Here is a 27,258-nt window from a genome sequence, read left to right as displayed (position 1 = left end):
TAATTATAGTACGTAATTTATTAATGTATTCTTCTTCTAACAATAATATTATTGTCTAATTGAAAGATCGAAATTAAACACACAAATATTTAGTTTGAAAATATATTTTTACCAAAAATAGTTTTACAAAACAATAATATAAGGTTTATTTAAGTAGTAAAAGCTTTTAATTACTTGGAATGATTACTTATGAATAGTTACTTATTAAATAACTGTCATAATAGGAACTGTGTTTAAAGTCTAATTTGTTGTATTCAAATTTTATACTTTAAATACATATTGACATGGATAGTTTCAACATTAAAATATATATATGTACATATAGGTATATATAAATATTACTTCTTTAACATGTAACAATATTAATACTTGTTGAGTTACAAAATTAACCCTATAATATATCTTTAACATCTTTCTAAATACAATATGAAAAGGTAAGACACTTATGTGAAAGGACTGTCTCACTTGCCATGTTGACAATACTTATCAGTGTGTTGTATCAAAGAAGGGAAATGTGTCCGCTACTGGCTTTCCAGCGCCTTTTGTCACGTGACCGTATAACAACACATTATTAAACTTAATTATAATAACAATAAACATTTTTATAATTGAGCCAAAACAAAATTCATCCAAAATCTTCAATATTTGTTCTACATGTAAACAAACATATTTCAATTAAACACCATAAATTCATGTAGATGCCCAGGTACTTCAGTTTGCAAGTCAATAGGGAAATGATAGGACGAGTGTGACTGCAACTTAATGTTTTAACATAGAGGGGGAAGCTTATTCCACTTTACCAGATATTCTCTTAATGTAAGATTTCCATAGAGTATCCTTGTATAATACCGCTTCTGATTCTGGATTTTTGGCTGAAACTATACCCCTACCAACAACTATGACATCACCACCATTTTCCAATACTACCTTTTCAGGAGTGTTGTACACTTGTCCCAGGTCATCTTTAGAACTTTGAAGCTGGACTCCAGGTGTTAACTGGATGAACCCAGGATCTTTGAAAGTGTCTTTATGCTGACAGACAAATCCTGTGATCAGACCTGAATACTTTTCTGCCATCTTTACCGTTTCATTGGTATACTGTGGCGTAATAAGATTGCCCTGGAGACAAAAACATAATATATTTACAATTGTAATTGAGATTTATATTAGTTCATCAGTCAATACTATATATTTCTTACATCAAGGGTCTTCTTAAAGTTTTAAAAACTTTGAAATTTAAGTAGAGTTTTAAGTCTACTTTCAAAGTATAGTTTGCTAGGCAACAGGAAACAAAGGCAAGAAATAAACATAAAATTAAATATCACATCAAATAAAAGAATATAACTAATCATATTGGAATCCAATACCAATATTTAATTTTGTACTTAAACAATACCAGAAAGTGGTATTCGTTGTGTACAAACAAATATACTGATTACAATAAACTTCACACCCATGGGTATGTACACAAAACATAGATATTGACATATGCATAGACAACAGGCATACATTAACTTTTTCTTGCATTATATTTACCTCACAACTCATTTCGGCAAGCAAAAATACGCCTTTATCGCAATTTGATTTACTATTAAGAGCCTTTAATATCCCTTCTCCAGGCAATGAATGGCAGGTTACACAGTCGGCCCAATTAGTTATATTATACAGGCCTCCAGTGTACTGCAATGCAACGGTGTTTCCTATATCTGCAAACTTTCTATCCTCCAAAATCAAAAAGTTATACTTGTTGGCCAATTCCTTTAAAGATGTAATAAAATCACTACTAAAGTCTTCTATTATGTCAACATGTGTTTTTACTAAACAAACATGTTTCCCAACTTTCTCAAGAAGTTCTAAAATTTGTGTTGATGATGTAAGGTCAACAGATATACATAAGTTGGTCTTCTTAACAGCCATTATATTAAACAGCTGCTTTGCAATAGCATTTTTTGACATTTCTGCTCGCTTTTCATAAGTTAGAGACATTCTATTCATTTTTGGAGCTGAAACAATATTAATCAGCTTGAAATTAAATGCACTTGGCCATTAAAAAATAAAATATGTTCAGTAAGATCACTTATTCCACATCATTAAATTTGTATTGGTAGTAGGTAGGGTATCATCCCTACTAATTGGCTAAGAAGACAGAGGGTGTAGGCCGAGAGAAAAAGCCAGCGTAAAAAACTCTTGGTACTTTTTCAAGAAATATATTTCAAATCATCAAAACCAAAATATTATCAAATCCAAAATAATATTAAATCCTCATTATAAAAAATTGCAAAAATCAACTTAAGAATTTTTTACATATAAATACAAACCTGTATTAGGAGCTTTAACATTTTGTAAGTAATTTTTTACATCATTGGCTGTTGCCTTATTTATTTTGTTATTTTCAACAAGTATTTCTATCAACTTTGACATTGTTAGCAAGGATTTCATTTTAACATCATTTGCTTCTAAGTTTTGCCTTCCACCTTGCTCTCTATCTAAAATAATAATTGCTTCTTCTGCTTTAAGGCCTTCTTTCCTCAAGTCAGTAACAGTCTCCATAACACTAGAACCTGATGTAACTACATCCTCAATTATTAGACATTTTTCACCTACTTTGTAGTGTCCTTCTATTAGTTTTTTTGTACCATATGACTTTGTTTCCTTGCGACGCATCAACATTGATTTTTTAACTTTAACACTGAGCAAAGTAGCAATTGGTAAGGCAGTATAAGGCACACCGCAAACATGGTCAAAATGACTATCCACTATTGAAAATTCATATAGTAGTGAGGTGATTAATTCCTGAAAATAATATGAAAAGTTGTTGGTAGCAAATAGATAAGGAGGCCACAGGTGCAGGTTTTATTCTTAACATAGACTTATAGAACTTGTCAGGGTAAGATTCAGAAACTAGACTTACAGTGAGTAGACTTACAGTATACTGTATTTTAACTTATAAGAGCTATAGGCTATAGCTCAAGCTAAGTCTTGTTCCTTAATTTTGTTCATGTTCATTGCTCTTTTTCCTCTTTACTATGATAGTGATTTCCAGTAAAATTTGTCGTTATCAAACTTATATAAAATTAGTGTAGCAGTCAAAATTTTTTTTTTTTAGTTCAAACTCGAACTACCATGTTACCCAATATATTTGCTAAAGAAATAGTGAACTCTTAGGCGTTCTTACGTACTAACTGATATACTGTGTGTGACAATAACTTTTAAAATTGGCTTTATCATAAGATACAAAATTTGTTTAGTAAATAACCTTAAAAATTATATTTCAATTTAAAAGTCACACCTTTGACGGTTTATAGAAAGTACCGGGAATAATGCTATCAGAATGTCCCATTCAAGATTCAGATAACCTTCTCAAAATATTTCGGTGAATATTTCTGCTTCGACCCAAAATTAAAAAAAAATATGTTCTTACCATAACTTCAGGATAGCTTACAATTACTCGAAGATCAAAGTAAATTGGAGTATTAATGCCACTTTTTGTCATAAACTCGCCAAACTTTACAGCATCTATTTTATAAAGACTTAGAGCTAATTCAATAATCTTTTTATCGTATTCCATTTTTAATAAAAAAGATTTTAATAGTCACAAGTTTTTTCTTAACTTCTTAGGGTTAGAACTTAGAAGAAAATTTAAAGTTATTTAAGAGGGGTAATTTAAACAGTGTTGCCAACTCGATTAAAACAAATGTCGCTAGACACTAGACAGAAGTTTAAAAAGTCGCTAGATGTTTAAAGTTTGGTATGAAGAAAAACTTAAAAAATGTATGCTTTTTCCCCTTTTTGGGCTACCCCGATAAATATCTCATTAGGTAATGACAGGACGATGACTTTCAATAACCACATTTTTTATAAAAGTAATGTCAAACACTTTATTATTATTAATAATATGTACATTTTATGTTATAGGAAGTTCTATATTGTTATAAAACGCAACCCAATTTTATCTTTGTTAATTGGTTTATTCTTCACAAACAAGAGTAAATAATTTATATTCTCATAGAAACGCTGAAGGAAAAAAAACATATATATTCACTCATCTTAAAAGTCTTTTCTGAGTGACGTCTGTTTTCTTCTTTTCTAAGTGTCCTATATTTTGTTGCCACAAACATCAAAATCTTATAGAAAATACTACACAATATAGTATTTACATTTTTATGGCGTATCTACGATACGCTACAATGTAATTAAATAATCTTAACTCAGATCTTAAATAAGTTAACCCTATTCTAACCTAATTATTGGCGCCTGACAAGGGGCAATACATAAATTTATAAATCAACTATTTCATATTCATCCGCATCGTCGTCACAATTATAATTAGAGATAAAAAAAGTTTTGTTCAGAGTAATCATAAAAAGTAAAATATGATGAGAATTTAATATGTTCACACATTGTAACGTGACCATTTTTATACAAATATATTGGCGTTAGTGACAGTGATGCCAACGCATACTAAATCAAAATATTCACCCTAGGACCCTTCACATACCCCTAAATATCGACAAAAATCGCAATTTTTTATTCTACATTTAGATAGATAATTTTAAATACGTAATAAATATACATTCAAGTAGTATAAAATAGCTGTTGTTGATATGCATTATGTTAGTACATTTTACACATTAACATAGATTAATTAATGACTTAATTATAGGTTTTATGATTATATTTCTTAAATTTCCTTTCTTTAAATGTAAACTACATTTCTTTATTGACATTATTTTTAGAGGTTTTTGTACTTGTCTAACCATTGAGCTAGTTGGGTTCAAAGATTAATAGAAATTTGCGTTAAAAAAAACGATACTTGAACGATATACCCCCATAAAACACCCCTAGGCAACTTAATTCCCCCTAAATTTGGGTGGAAAATCGTCAAGTCGGCAAACTCCAAAAAAAAAAAAAAATAGTGGACCTTTCGAAATGTATCTGTCTCCACTATCGTCGCTTATTATTCACATTATTTTCGGATTATTATTCACGTAGCAAAAAATAATCGTGGTTTCCAAGCTTTTTCTTATTCTAAAGTACAATCATACAAACAATTCCTCATAGCTTTCCTTTCTCTATGGTAATGACTAATAAGTTAGTTTCATAGTTGACAGTTGACATTTGGATCGGGCTGTCGTTTTCAATCTGAAATTTCTATTTATTAATTTTAAAAATAATTACAAGTTTTATGTTTAGTTTTCTCCATCTCAATTCTCAACAGAATTTGTTTCCGGTTAACAAATATTTCTTTTTAAGCATTCTTAGAGTTGCCAAAAAATATTGTGTAAATACAAACGTGCACGTAAGTTAAAAAGTAAGAGTAAATATTTTTTTAAATGATTATTAAGATAAACAACATAAACACTTGACTTGCAATAATTTTTTGGCTCAGGTAGCCGAACTTAACTCGATGTTAGGGTAAAGTCGCCCACCCTCCTAAATCGGTTAAGTGGGGTCCCCCGCTTCGCTAAAGTGGCATACAACTGACACAGGGGGTGTCGGGTCTCCCCAATCCGGAGGGGAGCTTCAGCCTTGGACCGTGGGCGACGCCTGTTGGTAGGGGAAGGGATTTCGAGTTTCATTTTTCGCCTCTACTTTCTAACGGATGCCGTGTGTAGTGTGTACTGTGTAACAAATTCGCGCCGCGGACTGTAAACTTTCTATGTGGTGATGGATTCTAGTAATAAAGGTAACGAATTTTTTTATTATTTAAGTACTTACTAAAACTAGGTAACAGTTATATTAAAACTTGTTACCTAAATAAACACTGCTAAGTATTAAAAAAAATAGTTAATGTAAATTTTCAAGTTGCTTAACTTTTTATATTTACTTTTTTTTTTTCAAAAAGTAAAATTAGTTTTTGCATTTAAAAGTTTGAATATAAAAAAAATAATTTAGGTAACAAACTAATATTTTTAGTAGAAGATATGGAGTTGATGTTAAAACGGAGTCTCTTATCCAGAAGCAAACTGGCAACAATCACTAAGGATTTGGAGGGAGTGACTCGGTACATTTGTATTGTGTGCAATGTGCAGTATGATGACAAGGAGGAGCTAGAAGTGCATTTGTGTTCTCATTTTAAAGAATATAGATTCCTGTGCAGTATTTGTGGAACAGGGTTAGTGTTCAAAAGTATATGTATAATATAAATACTTAAATTCATAATTTATTTACATTTATTTCAAAAACTTCACTCCTAAAAGTTTCTTGCATTCTTGTACATACATAAAATTGATTATTAGAAATTTTATATGTCCATAGGTTATTTTGCTATTATAAATCAAAGTATTTTAATGTGCATTTTATTTTAGATTGAAGAGGCGTGAACATTTAGACAGGCATATGCAAGGGCATATGGAAGTAAGACCATATTCCTGCGAAGAGTGTGGCAAGGCCTTCAAAAGGAGAGAGCATCTTAATATTCATAAATCTATTCACAAAGGTGTTAAAACTCTTCAGTGTTCTCTATGCAGTAAAAGTGAGTATAGCTTTTCCTAACATTTGTGTTTTTAATTTAAACAGTAGTCATTAAAATTTTGTTAACTGTCTTATATTTTTGTAATTTTTTTTGATATGTAAATATTATAAAATATATAATATATAATTTTACTTTAACAGGTTTTTACCGCAAGGATCATCTACAGAAACACATACAAACTCACAATAAACACTTTTTGGAGCAAAATATTATACCAATGAGTGACCAGGAGCTAAGCATTAAGGAGGAGGTTGAAGATGATTTTGAAGATATAACACCAATTATTACAAGTGTATCTGGCAATGTCACAGATCCAGATGCATCAATGGAGGTAGGAAAATTACTAAAACAATTTTTATTAAGAACTTAAAAGTTATATAGATAGATATCATAAATTTTATCATTTAGTTTTAATAATCAATATAGTTATCTACTTCCTGACATTTCCAAATAAAGATATAATATAGAATTTATAAAAATGTTGTGGTTTGACTTGTTTTTAATTTGGTATTTTTGTGACCTAAACAAATTAGTATGAGTTAGAAGCTGAATGTTAAATGGCTTTAATTATTGCTGATATTTAATAAATGACACAGAATCAAATTAGTATAAGTGGATATTTTTATAATCCATGATATTAGATCATGCTTTGGTAAATTTGCTGCTGATCCAATGTTTTTTTTAGCAATTACATGGTTTACATACCTAAATATGTGTATAGAAATAAAATAAAACAAAGATCACTTTAACTATTCATGAAAGCATTAATTACTTCAAGTCTTTAAATTAAAATAAAATATATACAATTCGTAATATTAAGGAAAATAAATATAATATTGAAGAGAAATAAGTATGACTTAAAATAGTTGTAATATTCTTTAAAAAACATATTTTTTGTACATCGGCGTAAATTTTAACAGTGTCATAAAACAAATTATTGATGTTCAGTGATTGTATGAAAGAATGTATTATTGTTATATCGTAAGCAGGGAAAAACCCCACCCTAGTCGGGCTGAGGGCAGGTAGAATTTTTTGCTATCTCATTTATCTTGTCCTGGTTTATTTTTTGCTCCCCTATGGGAGATATCGTGGGGTGTCCATCGAAAAAAAAGCTTTAAGGTTAACAATTTTTTTACGTGTGTTAGAACAGGATAACATCTGAGTAATAATAATAAAACACACGCAAGCCAAGTTAAATATTTAACAAAATACAAATAATTTGGCAATTCAATTGGTCTTAAAAAATGCGTACCAATGCATTTGGAGGGACTAAGGTTTGCATTAAAAGTAACGAACTTAAATACGTATGTCACACACTAATTCTTTACATTGTAGCATCTAAAATATTGGGTTTTTTGCATCTATACAAATATAGATGCTAATAGAATATTTTTTCTTTGTAAGCTTATAAATTAGTTTTTTTTATGCACAAAAATAATATTCATATTATTTACCATAATCTTAGAAAATGCGACATGTAACAAAAACCCTGTTACCGCAAGGTTAACTATAATATGAGCGATTAGTAGAAGAATTATCAAGTTAGACGATAACTGTTGCAATACTGAAGTTCTGTAGAATCGTTCTATTACCGTAACGTGTCATTTGATGCAATGATTATGATATTAGATAGTTTAAGTTCTAAGGTAATATTCAGAGTAGAGATTCCTGTATGTCGAAACCAATACGTTTTTGGCATACGAAGTTGAAGTCTCGATTCTAAGCAGCACGGCTGTAATAGTAAAATTTATTATTATTTATTTATTTTAAAGCAAAATTCCTTTGCAAATCAAGCGACCCCTAAAATATATTTCCATTTTATGTCTATGCCTATTTATCATATATATGCCTATCACTCTAACGAAAAGAATTTTCAAAATCAGTTCAGCAGATCCAGAGAACTTCACAATCTTTATAATTTCAGTATAGATTAGGTCCTTAAAGTAGGTACAAAGGGCAATTGCATTTGCAACCTAAAGTGTGACTAATCCTAATTAGGTATGATAAAAAATGTCCTCTATTGTATGGGGCCTAAAGAACTAAAGTCATAGCGACGTGGATTAAGAGGACTAACGAATCTAAGAATTTAGATTTTTTGGATGAAACTTTATAAAACAAACTACCAGGCAATTTTCCCTATTTCTACCGTGTGTGCTGTCGTATATACAGTATAATGTAGAGGGTTAGAAGGGTCGGTACCCAAAGGGTTTGTGGGAGTCACCCGTTGACCTACCCCTCGGTACGTAGCGGTCAACCAACAGATTAGAACGTTCTCATGGTAACTTTGAAAGGAAAAGAATTACTACTCGGAATATCTATCGAAATATCTATCAAATCTTGGAATATATTTTACGGCAGTCTTGTAATCCGCAAGTGAGGCGTAAAAAAGGTTTAGGACACTTAATTACGTACATATATTATTTTATCTTCACAGTTCTCGCTGTTTTATTTTTAACACAGGTTGACTGGAAGTGATTAGCGACAAGCCACTTGCATTCGGAAAATCTCTGTGCATAGTAAGAGCTTTATTGAGTGGCTCATTTAGTTTTATAAAATACCTAATAATGCCTTTCACTCATTGCTTGATCAATTGCTTCATTGATATGTTTAATAAAATACACGTTACAAACAAAGTTTACGTCCTATATAAACCTAAACTCTGTAACGGTTAAATTAAACTTTCAACAGTGTCTAGTTAAAATTCTGCCGCATAAAGTGCTGTAAGCCCTTTTGGAATATCGATTTTCGTAAAAAATAAGGTTACGTAGTGTGTGTTGGACCACCCTCTGTTAGACTAAAATGGGGGGCCGCACCCCTCCCTTACTTTGGTTCCCCCATTTTAGCGCAGAGCTCTAACGACCGACGGGCTTTGGCCTCGTTAAACAGACATTTCTTAGCAGAATATTTGCAGAATTTGCTGGGTTTCTAGAGAATTTTCGAAAGTAATTTCTAATATATTAAAGCAATTTCATGACATACAATATAAAACATCGGATATACAAATGTTGAAGAAATATAAAGTTAAAATATGTACGAAAAAGAAATAAAGAACAAACCTTCCTACCACATAAATCATCGTGCATAGTTTTTTGTCGTTTTTATAAATAACTTAGCATCTGTTTTAGTCTGCCGTTTATGCCAGGTGTATTAACTACTATCGTAGACACATGGCAATTGTGTCTGTCGTGGCAAAAAAGTTTTATATATCGTCGAATAACTACGTTTATAATATATGTCGCGATTGTAATAGAGTCGTGAAATTGCGATATTTGTGATATTTCTAACCATAGATTGTGAAATGGCAATAATCCGGCTTCGTTCTTTTTTACCGACTTCATTTGTCTTTTACAATTTCATTTTCGTAAACGATTGTAGTATAATTTCAACGAACTCATTTTTGAGCTCAGGATTTGTGTTTTTATTTCTTTAAATAAATTCTATACAGCAATCTACCACGGTGTCAAGTCCTGAAATCTCATGCAAATATATATAATAATTGAAATTCTCAACACAATCGACAATACTGATCAAAATATCAGTATTGTCGACTAACCCGGACCAAATTATACGAGAAGTGTTAAATAAATAAATGCGAAAACGGAGCTATAGATACACCTTGGAAAGAAAAATAATACTGGCAAGCGGGGTACCACGCTTAAACATTAGATATCAATAATAAAAAAAGAAAGCAATCCTCTGTTGTATTTTTTTTTTAGTAGAAATTATCTGTTTGCGTCGTGTCGGAACGTGTCCTTAAAAGAAGTAAAAATTGAAGTTCGCGCGGTAATAAAATATATCTGCTCGAAATTTTTTATTAGCAGTAAGTAGTCGCGAAACGTGATTTTTTTTAATATTAGCTTTAGAAAAAGATTTAAAAAGTGTATAACTCTACATCGAAAAATAAAATAACATTAAATTCAAGATGATTTCGTCAGTATCAGTCTTTATTTAACACCCCTAGTACTAGTGCCAGTAATTAGTCGAAATGTCGCCTAATACGGCGGGTGCCTTGCTACGGAAGTGGTTCAATTATGTTAGTATACCTTTTAAATAATAGTTATATAGGCGGATATAAAGGGGGCCGGGTGGGCCGTGCCCACCCAGTCTAGTGCTCGCTCAAAGATGTCACTGTACCGATTCAAAATACTAGACCAGAATTTTGCTATACAGAAACACGGTGGGCAATGCCCACTAAAATAACCTCGGTTAGTATCTAAAAGACCGCGTTCGAGGCTCCGCGCTCGCATTGTACTGCATGCTGGACACCTAAGAAAATAAATTATTTGCTAAGAGAGTAAAATTTTATGAAACCAAAGTAGGCAGTAAGTCTCGCTCCCGAGTTTACATGCTTCTTTTTATAACTGGTCAAATACTTGCCAGTCATCATTTTATAAGTACTCTTTTAAATGTTTTTGTTTTATGTAGGACATTTACTAAAAATATTACTCATCCACCCATTAGGGTTTTAAAAGCTATTTAAGTCCGTACAAAAAAAACAATTATTTAAAGATTTAATGTTTTTAGTCTGAAGAGTACGGAAGCGATCAGCATCAGTCTATGGACGAGACTAGTATGGAGCATTCTGAGGAACATACTGTTACCTTGGACCACATAAAGAACGCCAGGCCATTCGTGTGTAGTGTATGTGGTAAAAGTTATAAGAGAAAGGACCATCTGAAGATACATAGCTGGGCACATGCCAAGAAGGAGGTGATCTGCAAGCTGTGTGGCAAAGGTATTTTTTTACTTATTTAAGCATACTTAGTGTCCGTAGATTTCTTCATCAAGCATTTTTAAACGCGTACATGACGTTCCAGATATTAGGTTCAAACCTAACTTCAATAAAGTTTCAATAGATACGGGAGCGTTCAAGTATTACGTAACGAATTTTGGGGGGGAGGGGTCCTTTTGTAAAACGTTACGATGCGGGGCGGGGATTGAATTACGCGTTATTGTTAATATTATTTTCGACTTTCCAGTAACACCACACCACATATAGTAACTTTTAGGCATAAATATTCACTAAGTGGTCAGGAAACGTTTTACTATACTTGGGTACCCTATATATAATAGACTAATTAATTGACGCTAAATCAGAAAACTAAAACAGAATCTTGACATGCACCTACAGTATGATTTACTCTTTTTAACAGACTATAGCACTTAACATTTTTTTAATTTGTATATTTAATCGTAAGGTTGTGTATTACGTTAGAATGATTTTTTTTATTTCAACTACAAAATATTAAGACCAAATCTATTTTAACTCATATCGAATAATTAACGTCTAAATATAGGTATAGCTTTATTAAGAATAGTGGGTCAAACCGCAACATTTAGTTTTGGTGAGGTGAGGTTTTGATCCAGTTTGTAGGGTTTTAATTCATGTCTAGGCGATCAATTTATAGAGATATTGTAATGTATTTTTATAATGCAGAAAAGGCAAGTTTTTCAATCAAGGGCCACTTTTTCCGTTATTAGATGAATTTGGTTATATTGTCGAGTCATCTCAACTAGGCTATCTCTGATTCTATATAGACCAGTGCAGATAGCCTTTAAAATAAATAAAAAGTGAAAAAAATTACAGTAGGATGAAACCCATTAGAAAAGCAGGGGAATATGATCAAAATGAAAGGAAAAATAAATTACGGTCGATCTGAGGTCGGGAAGGGGAAGGGGGGGGGGGGGGGAGTTTTAAGGGTAAAAAACGGTTTATCTCGATTTCCGGCAATAAAATGTGTGAATACAAAAGTTTTAGATCTTTTTATTACCTACAACTTTGCCATTAAACTTTCTTCGATAGGACTTTTAGTTTTGCCGGAAATCGAGATAAACCGTTTTTTACCCTTAAAACTTTTCCCCCCCTACCCCTTCCCGACCTCAGATCGACCGTAATTTATTTTTCCTTTCATTTTGATCATATTCCCCTGCTTTTCTAATGGGTTTCATCCTACTGTAATTTTTTTAGGTTTCAAAAATTATCGGCACTGGTCTAATATATAATTATTCCGTTTTAAATGTCTTAGTCACCCTTTATACATTTATTTATAATGTAAAATTGTATATTCTAACTCCGAATGGGCTTGGAGAAACCCTACTAACAAAAAATGTAACCCCTCCCTTTTGTGTTCTCTTTACACATCTGTCGAATGCTGTGATGGCTTGCACAGGCAAAATCTGTTCTGAATATTTAAAGTCTTCAAAGTATTTTAATTAATCATCACCAGATATTTGTATTTGAGATATATTTTACCAATTATATCCCACTAGCTGGCCTGGCGAACATCGTACCGCCTAACAGTCTATTCTTTATTTGTTTAAAATACTTATTCTGCTATTCGGGACACCGGTCTAGCTAGTAAGATAAAAAAAGAAAGTTGATAAGACAACAAATACATTATGTCAAAAATAAAAATTTACCTTCCCGGAACCCCTCCACTAACACTTGAACTCTATGATATGGTATTAAAGTTCAAATTGACTTTTAAGTATTATTACGAATATTTTGTATGGGAATATAGAAAAGTTGTTTTTAGACGTTTTCACTCATTTTTTTTTAAATTTTTCTCTCCGTAAGAACCATCCTCATACTTCAAGGAATATTATAAAAAAGTTTTCATGTTATGTCGTGACAACGGAAAACGGGTTTCATTTTTATATATATAGATTACTAGCCGTTTCGCGCCCGCTTTGCTGGACGAATTAAAATAAATTTTATGTTTCATTATTTTATTTTTTTTCATATTTTTATTATTCTTCTTTCTAACTTCCCGCTAAGAAAATTGAAATATTTCGAAAATCGAGTTTTTAACAGATGTTGACGTTTAGAGGTTCTAGGAAGCCTCCCCGAATGTTTCCGCGGTGAAGTCCGTATGGATAAATTTTCATAAAAGTAAAACAGCAATAAAAAACCATCTAGGAAAAATTTCGCATCGAATGGTGGTAGTTTCATGTCGATACGATCAGTGGTTTAGGCGTGATTGAGCCTCAAACGAAGACCATTTTCATTATATATATATAGATTGTTTAGAATGCATATCATAACATTCCGTTATAAAATACAAAAGAAAATAAGAAAACATAACATCAGTTTCAATATTGTCGTTCAATCCAGCCAGGTCCAGGCAATACGTCATTTTACCAACTACGGCACGGTGACGGTGCGATAGCCCTTATATGGGTAGAATTTTCTCTTAAGTCGCGGCCAAATATAAATTCGTAAATTTTGAATCTTTGGAAGTTTTAAATGCAGAATTTAGTCATAACCACCACTGGGTTAATGCCAAGCGACTTTCCAAAGCGTTGTGCAACACAAGTGGGGGGCGACCTTGTACAAAAGTACCGGTTTAAAGCGGCTGGGGATCCGACCCCGGTGCGCTTACAATCCATCTGCTGTTTAATATTTTTCATAGGGGGATCTCATTTTAATTGTTTATAACGATTTTAAGTTTCTCAAAGATTAGCATTATAAGAAATCATTATCTGTTGAGATATATTATCTATGGTGTCATGTAAAATGAGATTGGCGTATAACATTTTAGGTTCCGACAAAATTGGTTCTATACATACAGATCTGAGTAGAAGGCAGAGACATCTTGTAATCTCGATCTTTGGATATCAAAGTCTCTTAGATGTGTGTTTATTTTGTTAAGGCAAGTTTTTACTTTGGTTCACCTTTTAAATTTTTATATTTTTTAAAATATCAAAAGTTTAAGCAGCGCTAAGTTTATTATACATCGAATTTTATTAAAGCCCGTATATTTTTAATATGACCCCAAAGCCATTACGATCAATAAAATGAGGGAAGGGACCTCGTGTGACAAAGAGGGGGGAACTTATATGGCATTGAAAGTTGTTGCTGGCTCAGTGCCGCTATTTTTATTCGGAATGACAAATAAATATATATTTGTGAATGATGTTAGATTTTCATCGCTTGTGGTCGTTGGATGTTGTTATTTCGTATTTTATCTATTTATTATTTGTTGTTGTTTTATTTTGTTGCCTCGAAATCTCAGCGATTCTTACAAAATATTAATTGAGCAAATGAATATTATTCCGTTTGTAGTAAAAATTACAACGTTACGTTAAATGTGCTATCTTGTTTTGTATATAATGCTAATGAATTGAAATCGTATTTTTAAAGCAATAAAGTTGAGAATTGTTTAAATAATTCTTCATAACCTCCAATGATGTTACTCTGCGAGCAGATACAATAGTTGTACCGACTTGTTAGAGAAGTTTCTTTGTAGTGATTATATATATAAAAGTTTTAGATATATTTACTGAATATGAGTAAAATAGAAAGCGGTACGATATTGATTTTAGTATATAGTGGGGGAACCCTGCAATACCGTAAAGCCGCTTATAGTGTGGGTTGAAATGCCAAGTTTCTAGAGGGGTAAGGAGGGGACGGCTATTCCAAGAATTCTGAGGGGGCCGACCCTTCTTACTTCCAACGGCGTAAGCCAGGTTTATCTGAAGTTTATTTTATAATATAGTTAATTTAATTTTCTTTTTTGTGTTTATTGGTATTCTGATGTCGCAATCCCACCAACACTACGAGAACATTTGTACATTCAAATTGTGTGACTAGGTTGCCGTTGGTGTATTTTTTGCGTAATTTTGTCATGTTGCGATACTAGTGCGACCCCAAGGAGTTTTTTTGTAATTCCGTTATACATTTCAATTGAAATGAACCAATCTGTCGTTCCCCTGCATGATCAAGTAGTTAAAAATGTACATGTTTAAAAAAGCAGGTTAAAGCCATAACGGATAAAATTTATCCTGTGTAACGCGTTATGAATTAATATATATGTAAAATTCTCGTGTCGCGGTGTTTGTAACTCCTCCGAAACGGCTCCACCGATTCTCATGAAATTTTGTGTGCATATTGGGTATGTCTGAGAATCGGACAACAACTATTTTTCATCCCCCCAAATGTTAAGGGTAGTCCACCCCTAATTTTTTTTCAATTTTTAGATACATTTTTATTTTTTTATGATACAGCATTAAAAAATACATACAACTCCTAATTTTCACCCCTCTACGATCAACCCCTATTTTTTATTATAAATGATATACATGGCAAAACGACGTTTGCCCGGTCAGCTAGTGATAATATATATTTTAACATCTATAAAAGCTGCTCAGAGATTTAAGCTTAAAAGACGTAAGGAAAAATAATAGGTTCACAAATTCTCACAGATTTCGTTTTGAAAGCGCACATTCTATAAGGGGGCTTTCTCTACCTGGTTTAAATATCATTGTCCATTTTTTGTATATTGTATTATTTGAAATTTGCAGGAGGGATAAATAACGGGTGTTTTAGACTTAATGATAAACTTTCTACTCTTTATATAAAGGAATTCTAAAAAAATTATATAAAAAGGTTGGACCAAACAATGTGATTAATGTGTTTTTAGCATACTAAAGATATAATTTTGTTACAACTTAGTGAGTTTTATATATCAGAGTTTTACGAAAGATATTCTTTATTAAACGTATATATGGCGAAGGCAACGTTCCTTTGACCGTTTTAGACCCAGCTGGTATTGCCGCAAACGGGTACGGTATAACTGTAACATCCCCCCGTTACCCCCCATAGCCTCCCACTTAGTCTGACCTAGATATTGACCTACGCATATGCTGTCATGTAGGCAGGGAGTGATAACTTTAAAATGACTTCAATTTTTAAATGCAAATAACCAAAATTACACTTTCCAAAGAAAATGTTCTAATTGTTTTCGTGTAGTGTTTTGGACGTGTGGTTGTGAAATCACATACTGATTAATAGTTTTTTTAATATGCAATTGCGACATTATAATGTACACAATAATTAATAAGAATGTTTTTCAATAGTCTATTCTTTGCGTCAAAATAGTCCTATACTTTTTGATTTACACGGTATAATTCTTAAAAAAAAGTTTCGTAAAATAAACCACTGCACGTGTTCACTAAAATAATTCAATCTAAAAACCCTCTATAATCTAGCACCCCCGGCAACGTGTAACCCTCCTTTTTCCCTCCATTACCCCCTCGCCCCTTAGTCCTCGGCCCCTGGGATCGGCCCTAAAGTAGAGGAGGGGTTAGGGTTGCCAATATACTTTTTGTGAGCGTCCAAAGGGTCTTTTATAAATTCTAAATTGATTTTCCCCAGTATTCTTCGAAGCGAAGTTATCCGTATCATTGGTAGTTTTTCTGAAGATTTCTAAAGATAAAATCCGATGTTTTTATAAGAAAAGTTATTGCAGTTAATTAATAAATTCAAAAGTTATTCTTATGAATTGTATTGTGTATATTTAAAAGCATTAGAATTTAAATTAATTTATTATATTCCAATATCGACATCCCTGGCAATTATAATATCGATCCATAAACTGCCTTTTACTGCTTCAAACATGTTTGTTCATTTTCTTTATACCTTCAGTTGTACATTAATATTTTTGTACGTTTTTTTTTCTTAATTTAATGTGTGAAAATTACGTTTCTGTAAAAAAAATATTGGTTGTTTGTAAAGTAGGTTTACGATCGAGATGTTTACGTGATAACGTCTTATTGGTGATATAAGTTTTTGGGAAGTAAGGAATTAATGAAGATAACAATTTTTTCAAATTTTAAATTACATCTATCGTTTTATTCACACTTTTGATGATAAATTTCGGGTGTAAAATGACAAGTTTACTTATTCGACTATGATATACATTTTTCTTCATACATTCACGGAATGACTGGCAGCGCTCGAGATGAGACGGGAGATCGGTCCGTCTCTCTCTCGTTATACCTGCGATCGCGCTCGTGAGGTTTTGGTGTGACACAAGTTTCTGAACATGTCACCCGACTAAAACGATTTTAAAGACGTTATCACGTCAAAATACAGTTTTAACTGCTTTCGTAACTGTTTAGATTTGAAGGGAAACTTCGCAACTGTTTTGAAGGGAATATTAGCTCTTCTGGGAATCAGTTTCAAAATTTTTATTTGAGGGGAAAAACTTTCACCGACTTTCGAAATGAAACCATGCTTGTGAATTTAAGATTGTTTCATAAAGTTATGTTCGACCTTCAAGGCATAAGGTTTCTCCGGTTTTAAAACGTTTTTGTTACGATGAACTATGTCAATATTTTTTACGTGCCTGAGAAATCTATTTGAATTTGCATGGATTATTTGTTATCTATTAATAAAATAAATTAGGGGGCCTCATAGCCTAGCGGTCTTATTAAGTGGCAGCTAGGTGAGGGGTACCGGGTTCGATTCCCGGTTCGAGGGCAAGTTTTAATTTAATTTAAATATGTTCTCGGCCTTTGGGACGGTTGTGCGGTACCGGGCGAGTGCCTTAACCGTACATGGAGGACACGGTCGAAGTTCTAAGGCAAACACGAATTATAAAAAATCTTATACTCGACGCTGGCTAATGCACAATCCGTGCCAGAGCCATAAAAAATAAAAAAATAAATAAATTACGTTTCATTTACGATTGTTATTTTATACATAAGTAATACTGACCAATTCAAAGATTTTTTTCATAATACAGTTAGGAGTCTACGTTAACAATTTTAATTATTACTAGCTGGTGCCCGCGATTTTGTCTGCGCAGGATTAAAATAATATTTGTCCAAATGATGTAGCGTGAAAGACACATTTTTATTTTATTATATATACCTACTGTGGCGGGCTTTTTTGTAGGACTATTTAAGATAAACATTTCCATCATACATTACATATGTGTAACTCTAGTGGTTTTGATAGCGCACGCCAGTATAGCTCACAATATGGTAGATTTTTTCCTACTTACTTGATATTTTGGACAATTCACACAATCTAATATATAAAATTCTCGTATCGCGGTGTTTGTAGTTAAACTCCTCCGAAACGGCTTGACCGATTCTCATGAAATTTTGTGCGCATATTGGGTATGTCTGAAAATCAGACAACATCTATTTTTCATCCCCCTAAAAGTTAAGGGTAGTCCAGTCCACCCCTAAATTATTATTTAATTTTTAGATATTTTTTTAATGATACAGCATTAAAAATACATACAACCCCTAATTTTCACCCCTCTACGATCAACCCCTATTTTTTTATTATAAATGATATACACGGCAAAACGACATTTGCTGGTTCAGCTAGTATCTTTATAAATTGAAGTAGCCTATGTGTTATTCTGATATATAAGCTATATTATTGTAAAGTTTTATTAAAATCCATTCAGTAGTTTTTACGTGAAAGAGTAACAAACATCCATCCATACTTTCGCGTTTATAATATTAGTAGGATGATGTCTTCTCTTCCTTTCATCTAATGAATTGGGTGCGCGTGCAAATATAATTTCGTCATACCGTCCATCCAACAATTCAATCCCTACAATCCATGCTTATAGGGTGAAAGATTTAGAAATACCTGAATAGATAGGCCAAATTTCTGGTTTCGGACCCTTGTTTAAGCGTTGACAAGTCTATAAAGGCTATCTTAAAAATAAATTTATCCCTAGCTAGATTTTTAATTGCACTATATTATTGCTACTATATAACTTACCGTTGTTACTTTGCAATAACTGCTTTGTTTTCTTATTATTTTTATCTTTTTGATTGTTTTGTTTACGTTAAAGACATATAGTTATTTTATATTGATTCTTTTTAGACAATATTTCGCAAAAATGTTGTAAAGGGTTTTTCAACAAGAACTTTGTTTTCTAAAACAAAATAAAACAAAGAATTTAGATGAAAATGAATAAAATTTTTATTGTATTACAAAGAGAAAAGTTTTGGCAATTATGAATGAAAAATGATATCTGGCAAATGTCCACCACGACCACGCTGACAGATGTTGATTCTTTCATCAAAATTTTTAATCACTTTTTGGCAAAATGGAGGGTCTATTTCGTTAATGACATCACGGATTTTGAGTTTTAAGGCTGCAATCGATTCGATTGGCTCCGTATAGACTCTGTCTTTAACATAGCCCCACAAAAAATAATCCAGTGGTGTTAAATCACACGATCTGGCTGGCCACTTAACAGCTGAATTTCGCGAAATTATGCGCTCGGGAAATTTGGTTTGCAATAAATTGATCGTTTCATTGGCTGTGTGACATGTGGCACCGTCCTGTTGAAACCACATTTCAGTGATATCCATGTCATCAATAATAGGCCAAAATTTAGTGGTTAACATCTCGCGATACCGTGATCCATTGACTGTTACCGCATTTCCAGCCTCATCTTCGAAAAAAATGGCCCAATCACGCCTCCAGACCACATAGTGCACCACACAGTAACACGTTGAGTATGCAAAGCCTTCTCAAGAATTGCTTTAGGATTTTCAGAAGCCCAAATGCGACAATTTTGCTTGTTGACGTACCCTGACAAATGAAAATGGGCTTCGTCTGAAAAAATGATTTTTTCAGAAAAACCAGCAGGTTGTTCCTGAATGAACTGAGCGAATCTGCGGCGATTTGGATGGTCGATCAGCTTTCATTCCTGCACCAGTTGAATCTTGTAAGGCTTCAAAGCCAAATCCTTTCGCAAAATTCGCCATGTTGTGCTTTTGGATAACCCCAATTGTTGAGAACGTCGTGAAATTGACAAATTTTGATCTTCTTCAACGAGCCTGTCGACTCAAATTTCGCGACCAAATTCTTAACAGCGGTCTCAGAAGGACGATTATGCTGGCCGAAAATATCACGAATTTTACGAAATGTAACTTTAACAGAACCACCATTTTTATAGTGGATTTGAATTATTTTAATGCGATTTTCGAGCGAAATTGAATTCATTGTAATAATTGCCAAAGCACCTGCTACGAATACCGCCAAAAACTAAATGTCAAAACTATCACGTTCTCGGTGTTGCCACAATTGAAAAACAAACTTCTTGTTGAAATACCCTTTACATACTATTTTTAGATGGATAGTTTTTAAATAATGATTAATTATTAACTTTAAATAAATGACTTTTTAAAGATATATAAAACTGTTTTAAATTTGATATTCGGATAAATTATATATCGAATTGATCAAGAATAACACAATTTCCAGAATTCCACATGGAGGAGCAGATGTTGGTTCACGTCAATATGGTGCATCTGAAGAGTCATGAAACCGCCAGTCTGTCACATTTGCAGACTCTGCTCGGGAATGATATCGAAGTGGAAATACTGGTAATTATATTATTTTTATCCAAAACTTAAACTTATTCTTAAATAAATAAATAGTTTAAAAAAACTAAAAAAAAACGCTTTTAAAGCACATCAAACTAAAAAGTGAAAAATAATTCCTAATTTAGGCTGAAAATGGTAAAATGAACAAAAAATACTGGTATTATTGTGAAAAAGCGTGGGTTGCTCGATAGACGACACAGAGCGAGTTTTTTAAATTATTATTTATTTTTTAGTTAAATTTTTCTTATTTTTTTTTCGGATTATTGCATTGTCATCGATCTTTGACAGGTGCGCAAAGTTTGAATTAAATCTGTCCGTTAAAAGTGGGTCAAAATCGAGTCCGAAGGAGTCGGTTACATACATACATACAGGTGAAGCAAATATAAAGCGTTTAAAAAAAGTAGTTGATTTCCGAAGAAAAGAAGGCATTTTCCGGCACACCGTTTTTTGGGCTTAAAACAGCTATTTTCCCCACAATGAATTTTAACTACGAGCAATTGATAATTGCACTCGTAAAAGGAAATAGCTTGATTGCCAGCCAGAGTTAAGACTCGCGATTTTATTTAAATTTACTTTTTACCGTCTCATTAAAGAAATGTACCTGGTGAGTGGTGACATTTTGTTATACCACTTAGAAAGGAGGTAGAAATCTTGTTTTATAAATAACATATATATTTCTGTTTTTGCTACTGTAAATATTTTTTGGTATTGTTATAACATAGTGTGAATCCTCTTCCAGAACAATGAACACCTCGTACCCCGAAGGGTGAAAGAAGAGCGTGCGCACGAGTGTAATATTTGTCACCGGAAGTTCAAGCGGAAACAGCATCTCAAAGTACACGCAAACGTCCATCTTAAAAAGAAACGAACGTACTTTTGCAATGTCTGCCATGAGGGTAATTTATAATTTGTATCATTACATCGTGGCTGCATCGTACAATTGATGAAATGATCAGACCATAGCTATGAATAAACAGCCTAAGCATCGCCCTCTTATTTGTTGGAGAGTGATCCAGTCGTTAAATAGTTACAATATTCACCGCTAGAGGCGCTGTTGTAGCTTTATTTTACTAATTTATAATGGCCACAGATTATGTATTAAAAACTTATTGTTTTTTTGTGCGGTTTACAAATGAGAAAGGTAACCCGTAAAATTAAATTGTTATCGGTGTTGTAAAGTAATTATAATTATTTTCACCTATTACTTGTAATTTAAAAAGGGATTTTGCAAGCGTACTTGCATATATTACGCTTTAATAAATATTATAATAATACATAGTACAGTCGCTAGTACCTACACTAGGGACACACCCTGTATTGAATTACTAAATGATCTTCCACCAACAAGCACATATTTACTTCCACTATGTGTCCAAAATTAATTTGTCGGACCACCAAAAGCCAATGGGCGACTGCGTTTCGTACAAGGAACATTATCGCCGACTTGTATACTTCAAAGCTAAGCTAAATTCTTAGTTTGAAACACTGCACTGTTCGACTCTCCATAATCGAATCACCCTTTCCCTCATTGCAAGATCACCTACATTACAGACAATATTGCCGACGCCAGTGACGCTAGTATTAAAAATACTACTTTTTAGTGCAACTAACGTTTGAAATTAACAAAACCCTACAAACGATATTAAATGGTTATTTTGTATAAGTTTAATTAAAAAAGAAAATAATGCATTAAAGGCAAACAATAATATAAAAAGACTAGCTGACCCGGCAAACGTCGTTTTGCCATGTATATCATTTATAATAAAAAATGGGGTTGATCGTAGAGGGGTGAAAATTAGGGGTTAGTAAAAATTAAAAAAAATTTTTTTGGGGTGGACTACCCTTAACATTTAGGGGTATGAAAAATAGATTTCCGATTCTCAAACATACCCACTATGCACACAAAATTTCATGAGAATCGGTCAAGCCGTTTCGGAAGAGTTTAACTACAAATACCGCGACACGAGAATTTTATATATATGATACTTAAGACTCAAATGAACTCGTTGGTATGTTTTGCGTTTTTCTGATTATTTATGAACACGCGCGTAACAATTGTTCGAATAATCAGCACGTTTTAAAAAACTATGTAATAACAGATGTAAAAGTAGCGTTATAAACATATTTATAATTAAAAACTTAATAGGTTTCCATGACGACACCGATCAAGCGAATCACGTGTGTCCGGGTCTTGTTAAAAATGAACCGGAAGAAGGGGATGATGAATATGAAATGGAACAAAACGGACACTCTTCATATGAACAGACGTCGCCCAATGGAGACGCGAGGAAAGAAAATTATCCTCACGATTTACTCGAGGTATGAATCTTATATTGTTTTCTTGTACTGTATAACTTCTTCATAACGTCATTCGTTATAACCAAAACTCTCTATAACGTACAAAACGTTAAATTTATTGTTCAAACGGCTAACCCAATACACATACATTAATTCTTCCCTCTCTATAACGATTAAAAATGCTCGGTCCCTTGAAATTCGTTATAAAGAGTTTACACTGTACTTAGGAGCTTGTTTTATTATATAACTTTACATGTTTAAGCGAGACAGGAGTGTTCAAGCGGCGCTAACTTCGAAACTTAGGAGGAGTTTTAGACGTAAAAATATTTTAAAATTTTCAGCCCCGCCTGGAAAACGTTTAAATATGACTTAGATCTATAAATCCGCAACATAATATGTTTGCTTATATAATCTGTTTTTAAGGGAAGTCATTAAACTTTACATAGCTAACAACTCAATTTATTACTTAGTAACCACATATTGTTTGCACGCGAAATCTCAGAATAGATTTAACATTACTTAACCAAAGTATTTTTATGATATTTTTTTGTAAATTTACGAAGTTTTTACATTTATTTAGACGAGGAAAAATTCAATTTCCTTATTTTTTTCTTATCTTTCTTTTAAAGTCCTATCATACTAGGTAAAACGACGGACACTTATCTTTGATTGTGATTGGTCAACAGGTGTAATAGAATACGTGTACGCACGCCACATCATACGTCATGATAATACGTTCGTTTGTCTAATGGACATCGTATACGGACACGTCTTTCGTTTTATATTTGTTTTTGTTAATTTAAATAAAATAATGTTTTTAGGTGGTAGTAGAAGAGGCAGTGATACCTAGTCCACAGCGTGTGTTCGTGTGTAAATACTGCGGAAAAGCTTTTCGGCGCAAGGACCATTACAAGATACACCTACACATACATACGGGACACAAATCCTTCTTCTGTCCTACTTGCGATAAAGGTAAATTATTATTTTTAAAATATTTTTTAGTGGCTATCAAACGAACATAGAGTCTGGTTAGTGAAAGAAGATAACGAAAAAGCGCGGCAAATTCAAAAAAAATTAGTATGGTATCCCTAAAAGTTTGATATATTTTGTGGATTCAACTTACTTGATTTTATTTTATTACTACATTGATAGTAACGTATTTAGTATTTTACTATTGATACTTAAAATGACTAGCATTGCATGGAAAACTAAAACTGTATTTATAAAAAAAACATCTTTATCCGGAATAATCAAAATCAGAATCCAAAAAATCTATATGTATAGCTGTCATTGCTGTTATCACTGTCTCTCACATTGATTATGAAACTTTCTAAATGTTTAGGCTATTATACCTGTTAACTATTCGAAAAAAATATATAATAGAAATAAAAATGAGCGAGTAAATTGCAAGAAGTATCAAGTCAATAAATCATACTAACCTAAGAAATTTAATGACATTCTGTGTTGCCATCCGAAAGTTTTCAAATAATTCAATTATCTTCTTTCATTAGCCAGACTCTACCTTCAGAGAGTCTGGGTTCTGTGACTCGGCAAAACAGCTTTTTTCGGGTTTCTTAAAAAAATACTTATACAATAGAAGCATAAATATTTTTTTTAAATACTCCCTTCTTTCAGGTTTCTACCGCAAGGATCATTTACAAAAGCACATGATAGTTCACGCGAAGAGCAAATTAAAGTTGCCAACGAAGAGTCAAAAAAGTGCGCAAGAGTTGAGACCCCCTCCGCCATTTGACGGGCCCCTTAGACAGCAGCAGGGACCCAAGAAAAAGATTCCCGATCTCTTGCCCATCGCAATCATGAAAGAAGAGACGAAAAAGATCACAGAGAGGAAAGACTTCTTGCCAGAGATAACGATACATGTAAGTTACTGTTACATCCGCCAAAAGGCTATTTGACAATGATTTCTAAAACCATTTCAGATTTATGAGCATATAACCTATACAAAATGTTATTTTTAATTTTGTTAATTATAAGATTAAAGCTTTAATAATTCAAATTAAACTTCAATTCAGTATTAGGCGAAGATATATTATTGACTGGATTGCTACGTCATCGTTGATTCCTCTGAATTTTGTGTCACGTGACCGATAATTTTAATTTGTTTTTATAATAAATTATTTACAAATTATTTTACTGTTGTCGCTTATCGCTTTTAAGCGATCTCTACCAGACAGCCATTCTCTTCTCACACCTATTAAATACCTGTTATATATTTAAAAAAAAAATTGTTCCAGGCACCTTCATCAGCTAAAATTCGGGTTCCCTTACAAATGAAAGTCCCATACCAAATGGTGATGTCTATGGACAATGGGGAACAACGGGCGGTGACGGTTGACCCCACACATCCCCAAGAACCCGAAGAGGTAGAAACCGAAGAGATATTACCAGATTAAATGGAGATTGCTAACCTCGTCATATTTAAACTTGAATGATTTTTTTTTACCTAATATGATTGGGAAAGTTTGATTTTGAGGATGGTCACACTACCATATTAATATACATATTTTAAAACTAAATCAGTGTTTAGGCGATCATGGCACTTTTACACTTACGAATTTATTGAGTGATCCACTTTCCGAGCTGGTGTAAATATTGATTTAAAAATGCTCTGTAAAACTTTTGAGTCTCGTGGCTGGATCGTAAAATTGTTATTTCTTGAAATGATAAAAAAATCGTGGTTGAATAGTATATTGATATTTTTTAATATGTTGTACATCGTCATCATGAATTATTTTAACATTTTCGCTCCCATATAAATCATATTAGGAAACGTACGTACTACGTGACGTTAGTTTTTTCGACCCCCCCTCTCCCCCTTTAGTTTTCACGTAGTTGAAAAAAAAAATTTGACTCATACTCTCATACATATGTGCGTCAGCACCACTAATTGTTTTCACCAAGTTTACAAAGCGCTAAACACTGCGCGCTATATTCGAATATAGGTCGAAAAAATACGAGATTTCTCTCAGTAAAATCAACTACGTGACAAAACCTTAGCCCCCCCCCGCTCCCCCCTCTAAACGGGTCACGTAGTATGGGTACGTTCCCTTATCTGATATAAATTTTTAGTTTTGACGTAATCTATGCCGCCATTATGCAACAAAGCTACACCTACATTTTACGATTCACTAACTAGTGGCCATGTTTTTGTTGTTTATGTCATTAAACGATGATCAATCAGAGATTAGTTCATGAAATGGTCAAACGGTTAACAAAATATTAATTTTAGAATCCGGTCACGACAACACTATATTCACGTTTTGATAATTAATAGAACTATCCCATGTTTCGCAATCACCAACACGAGACCTTTTTGTAAGTTTGTATTTGTTTGTGTATTTAATTAAGTCTTATGACATTGGTTTAACTACATCCGGTAGTTAAAAGTGTTATAAGACTGATTTATATTTTAGAAGCTACTATGAAATTATACGATTGGTTTTATAGAGTGGTTTACGTTACGAATCATATTCGAATTTAACTAATTTTCTAGTTTCGTTGTCGAATCATGAATACTCGATATAACGTTGTTTTCTTTACAAAAGACATTTTTTGTTTGGACGAATACGAATATTATTCGAAAGCGTACACGTATACGACGCGCTGAAACTACTAAAAAACTTGCAGTGCGTTTTTATTATTTTTGGCTGACTCATTTTATTATAATTACACATTGCCGAGGTGTACACAATTTTAGGTGACCATGAAGTTCTTAAAGTAATACGACCATGCATTGTTTATTGACAAGTGGTAGATTGCCTTGCAGTTTAACATGTTTTTAAATAATTCTCTGTACATAACGTTTTCTTAATAAGATTATGAAAATTTTTATATTTTATGTAAGTCTAAGATAGTTTAATGTTCGCTCATACGTTTTATTGTAATATATTTTTATTTAAATAAATCATGATATATATAAAAGCCAAGTTTTATTTCAATTTTACAGGGAAGTATACACACTTAAAAATTTACTATTTGCTGGACTTTTTTGATTGAGAGATAGATAAATATATGGAGTTAAAAATTGTTTGATTGACGAGTTAATACGGAACTATCATACTCTTAATTCAATCCCCTAAAACTCGACTCGTATGTTTAAATCATGATTTTAACTGTAATCACAATAAACCTAACTGTCGCACGCCCAGGATTTGATTTAAGTAGAAAAAATAATTGCTAAGGGTTAGTAAGATCAGAAAGCTAATTATTTGCCCTAAAAAACATTAATTAAAATTAAAACTCGCAAATAGGTAATCTTAGTTCTTTGAGTACGGATTTGCAGGAAAAATTTAAACTGAATTTTAAGTGAAGAATCC

The 27,258-nt window shown here is 32.6% G+C and overlaps 2 protein-coding genes across 6 annotated transcripts; one reads left to right on the top strand and one right to left on the bottom strand.

Annotated features, from left to right (window-relative positions):
• Positions 1 to 86: 86 nt before the first annotated feature.
• On the bottom strand, positions 87 to 3,679 carry LOC125057343 (uridine 5'-monophosphate synthase). Of its 2 annotated transcripts, none has more exons than XM_047660991.1 (4): positions 3,422 to 3,679; positions 2,319 to 2,793; positions 1,537 to 2,003; positions 87 to 1,119 (listed from the first exon to the last, which is right to left on the bottom strand). In XM_047660991.1, exons 1-4 carry the CDS (start codon positions 3,566 to 3,568, stop codon positions 787 to 789), a joined length of 1,422 nt encoding a protein of 473 aa, XP_047516947.1. In that variant the 5' UTR covers positions 3,569 to 3,679; the 3' UTR covers positions 87 to 786. The 2 variants fall into 2 exon arrangements, with proteins under 2 accessions (XP_047516947.1, XP_047516949.1); XM_047660993.1 differs by lacking the exon at positions 3,422 to 3,679 and adding an exon at positions 2,912 to 3,401.
• A 1,430-nt stretch (positions 3,680 to 5,109) lies between these two features.
• On the top strand, positions 5,110 to 26,699 carry LOC125057384 (zinc finger protein 585A-like). Of its 4 annotated transcripts, none has more exons than XM_047661049.1 (12): positions 5,110 to 5,299; positions 5,390 to 5,686; positions 5,917 to 6,115; positions 6,309 to 6,475; positions 6,616 to 6,806; positions 11,000 to 11,210; positions 20,502 to 20,623; positions 21,363 to 21,519; positions 22,770 to 22,942; positions 23,743 to 23,893; positions 24,557 to 24,801; positions 25,177 to 26,699. In XM_047661049.1, the coding sequence occupies exons 2-12, from the start codon at positions 5,668 to 5,670 to the stop codon at positions 25,333 to 25,335; spliced, it is 1,794 nt and encodes a 597-aa protein (XP_047517005.1). In that variant the 5' UTR covers positions 5,110 to 5,299; positions 5,390 to 5,667; the 3' UTR covers positions 25,336 to 26,699. The 4 variants fall into 4 exon arrangements, with proteins under 4 accessions (XP_047517005.1, XP_047517004.1, XP_047517007.1 ...); XM_047661048.1 differs by having other exon boundaries at positions 5,110 to 5,311; XM_047661051.1 differs by having other exon boundaries at positions 5,110 to 5,686; positions 5,960 to 6,115.
• Positions 26,700 to 27,258: the final 559 nt, after the last annotated feature.

The sequence above is a fragment of the Pieris napi genome, chromosome 16 (genome assembly GCF_905475465.1).
Source record: "Pieris napi chromosome 16, ilPieNapi1.2, whole genome shotgun sequence".
Taxonomy (NCBI): domain Eukaryota; kingdom Metazoa; phylum Arthropoda; class Insecta; order Lepidoptera; family Pieridae; genus Pieris; species Pieris napi.
Note: the sequence above shows the minus strand (reverse complement) of the source record. Positions and strands in the feature narration are given on the sequence as shown.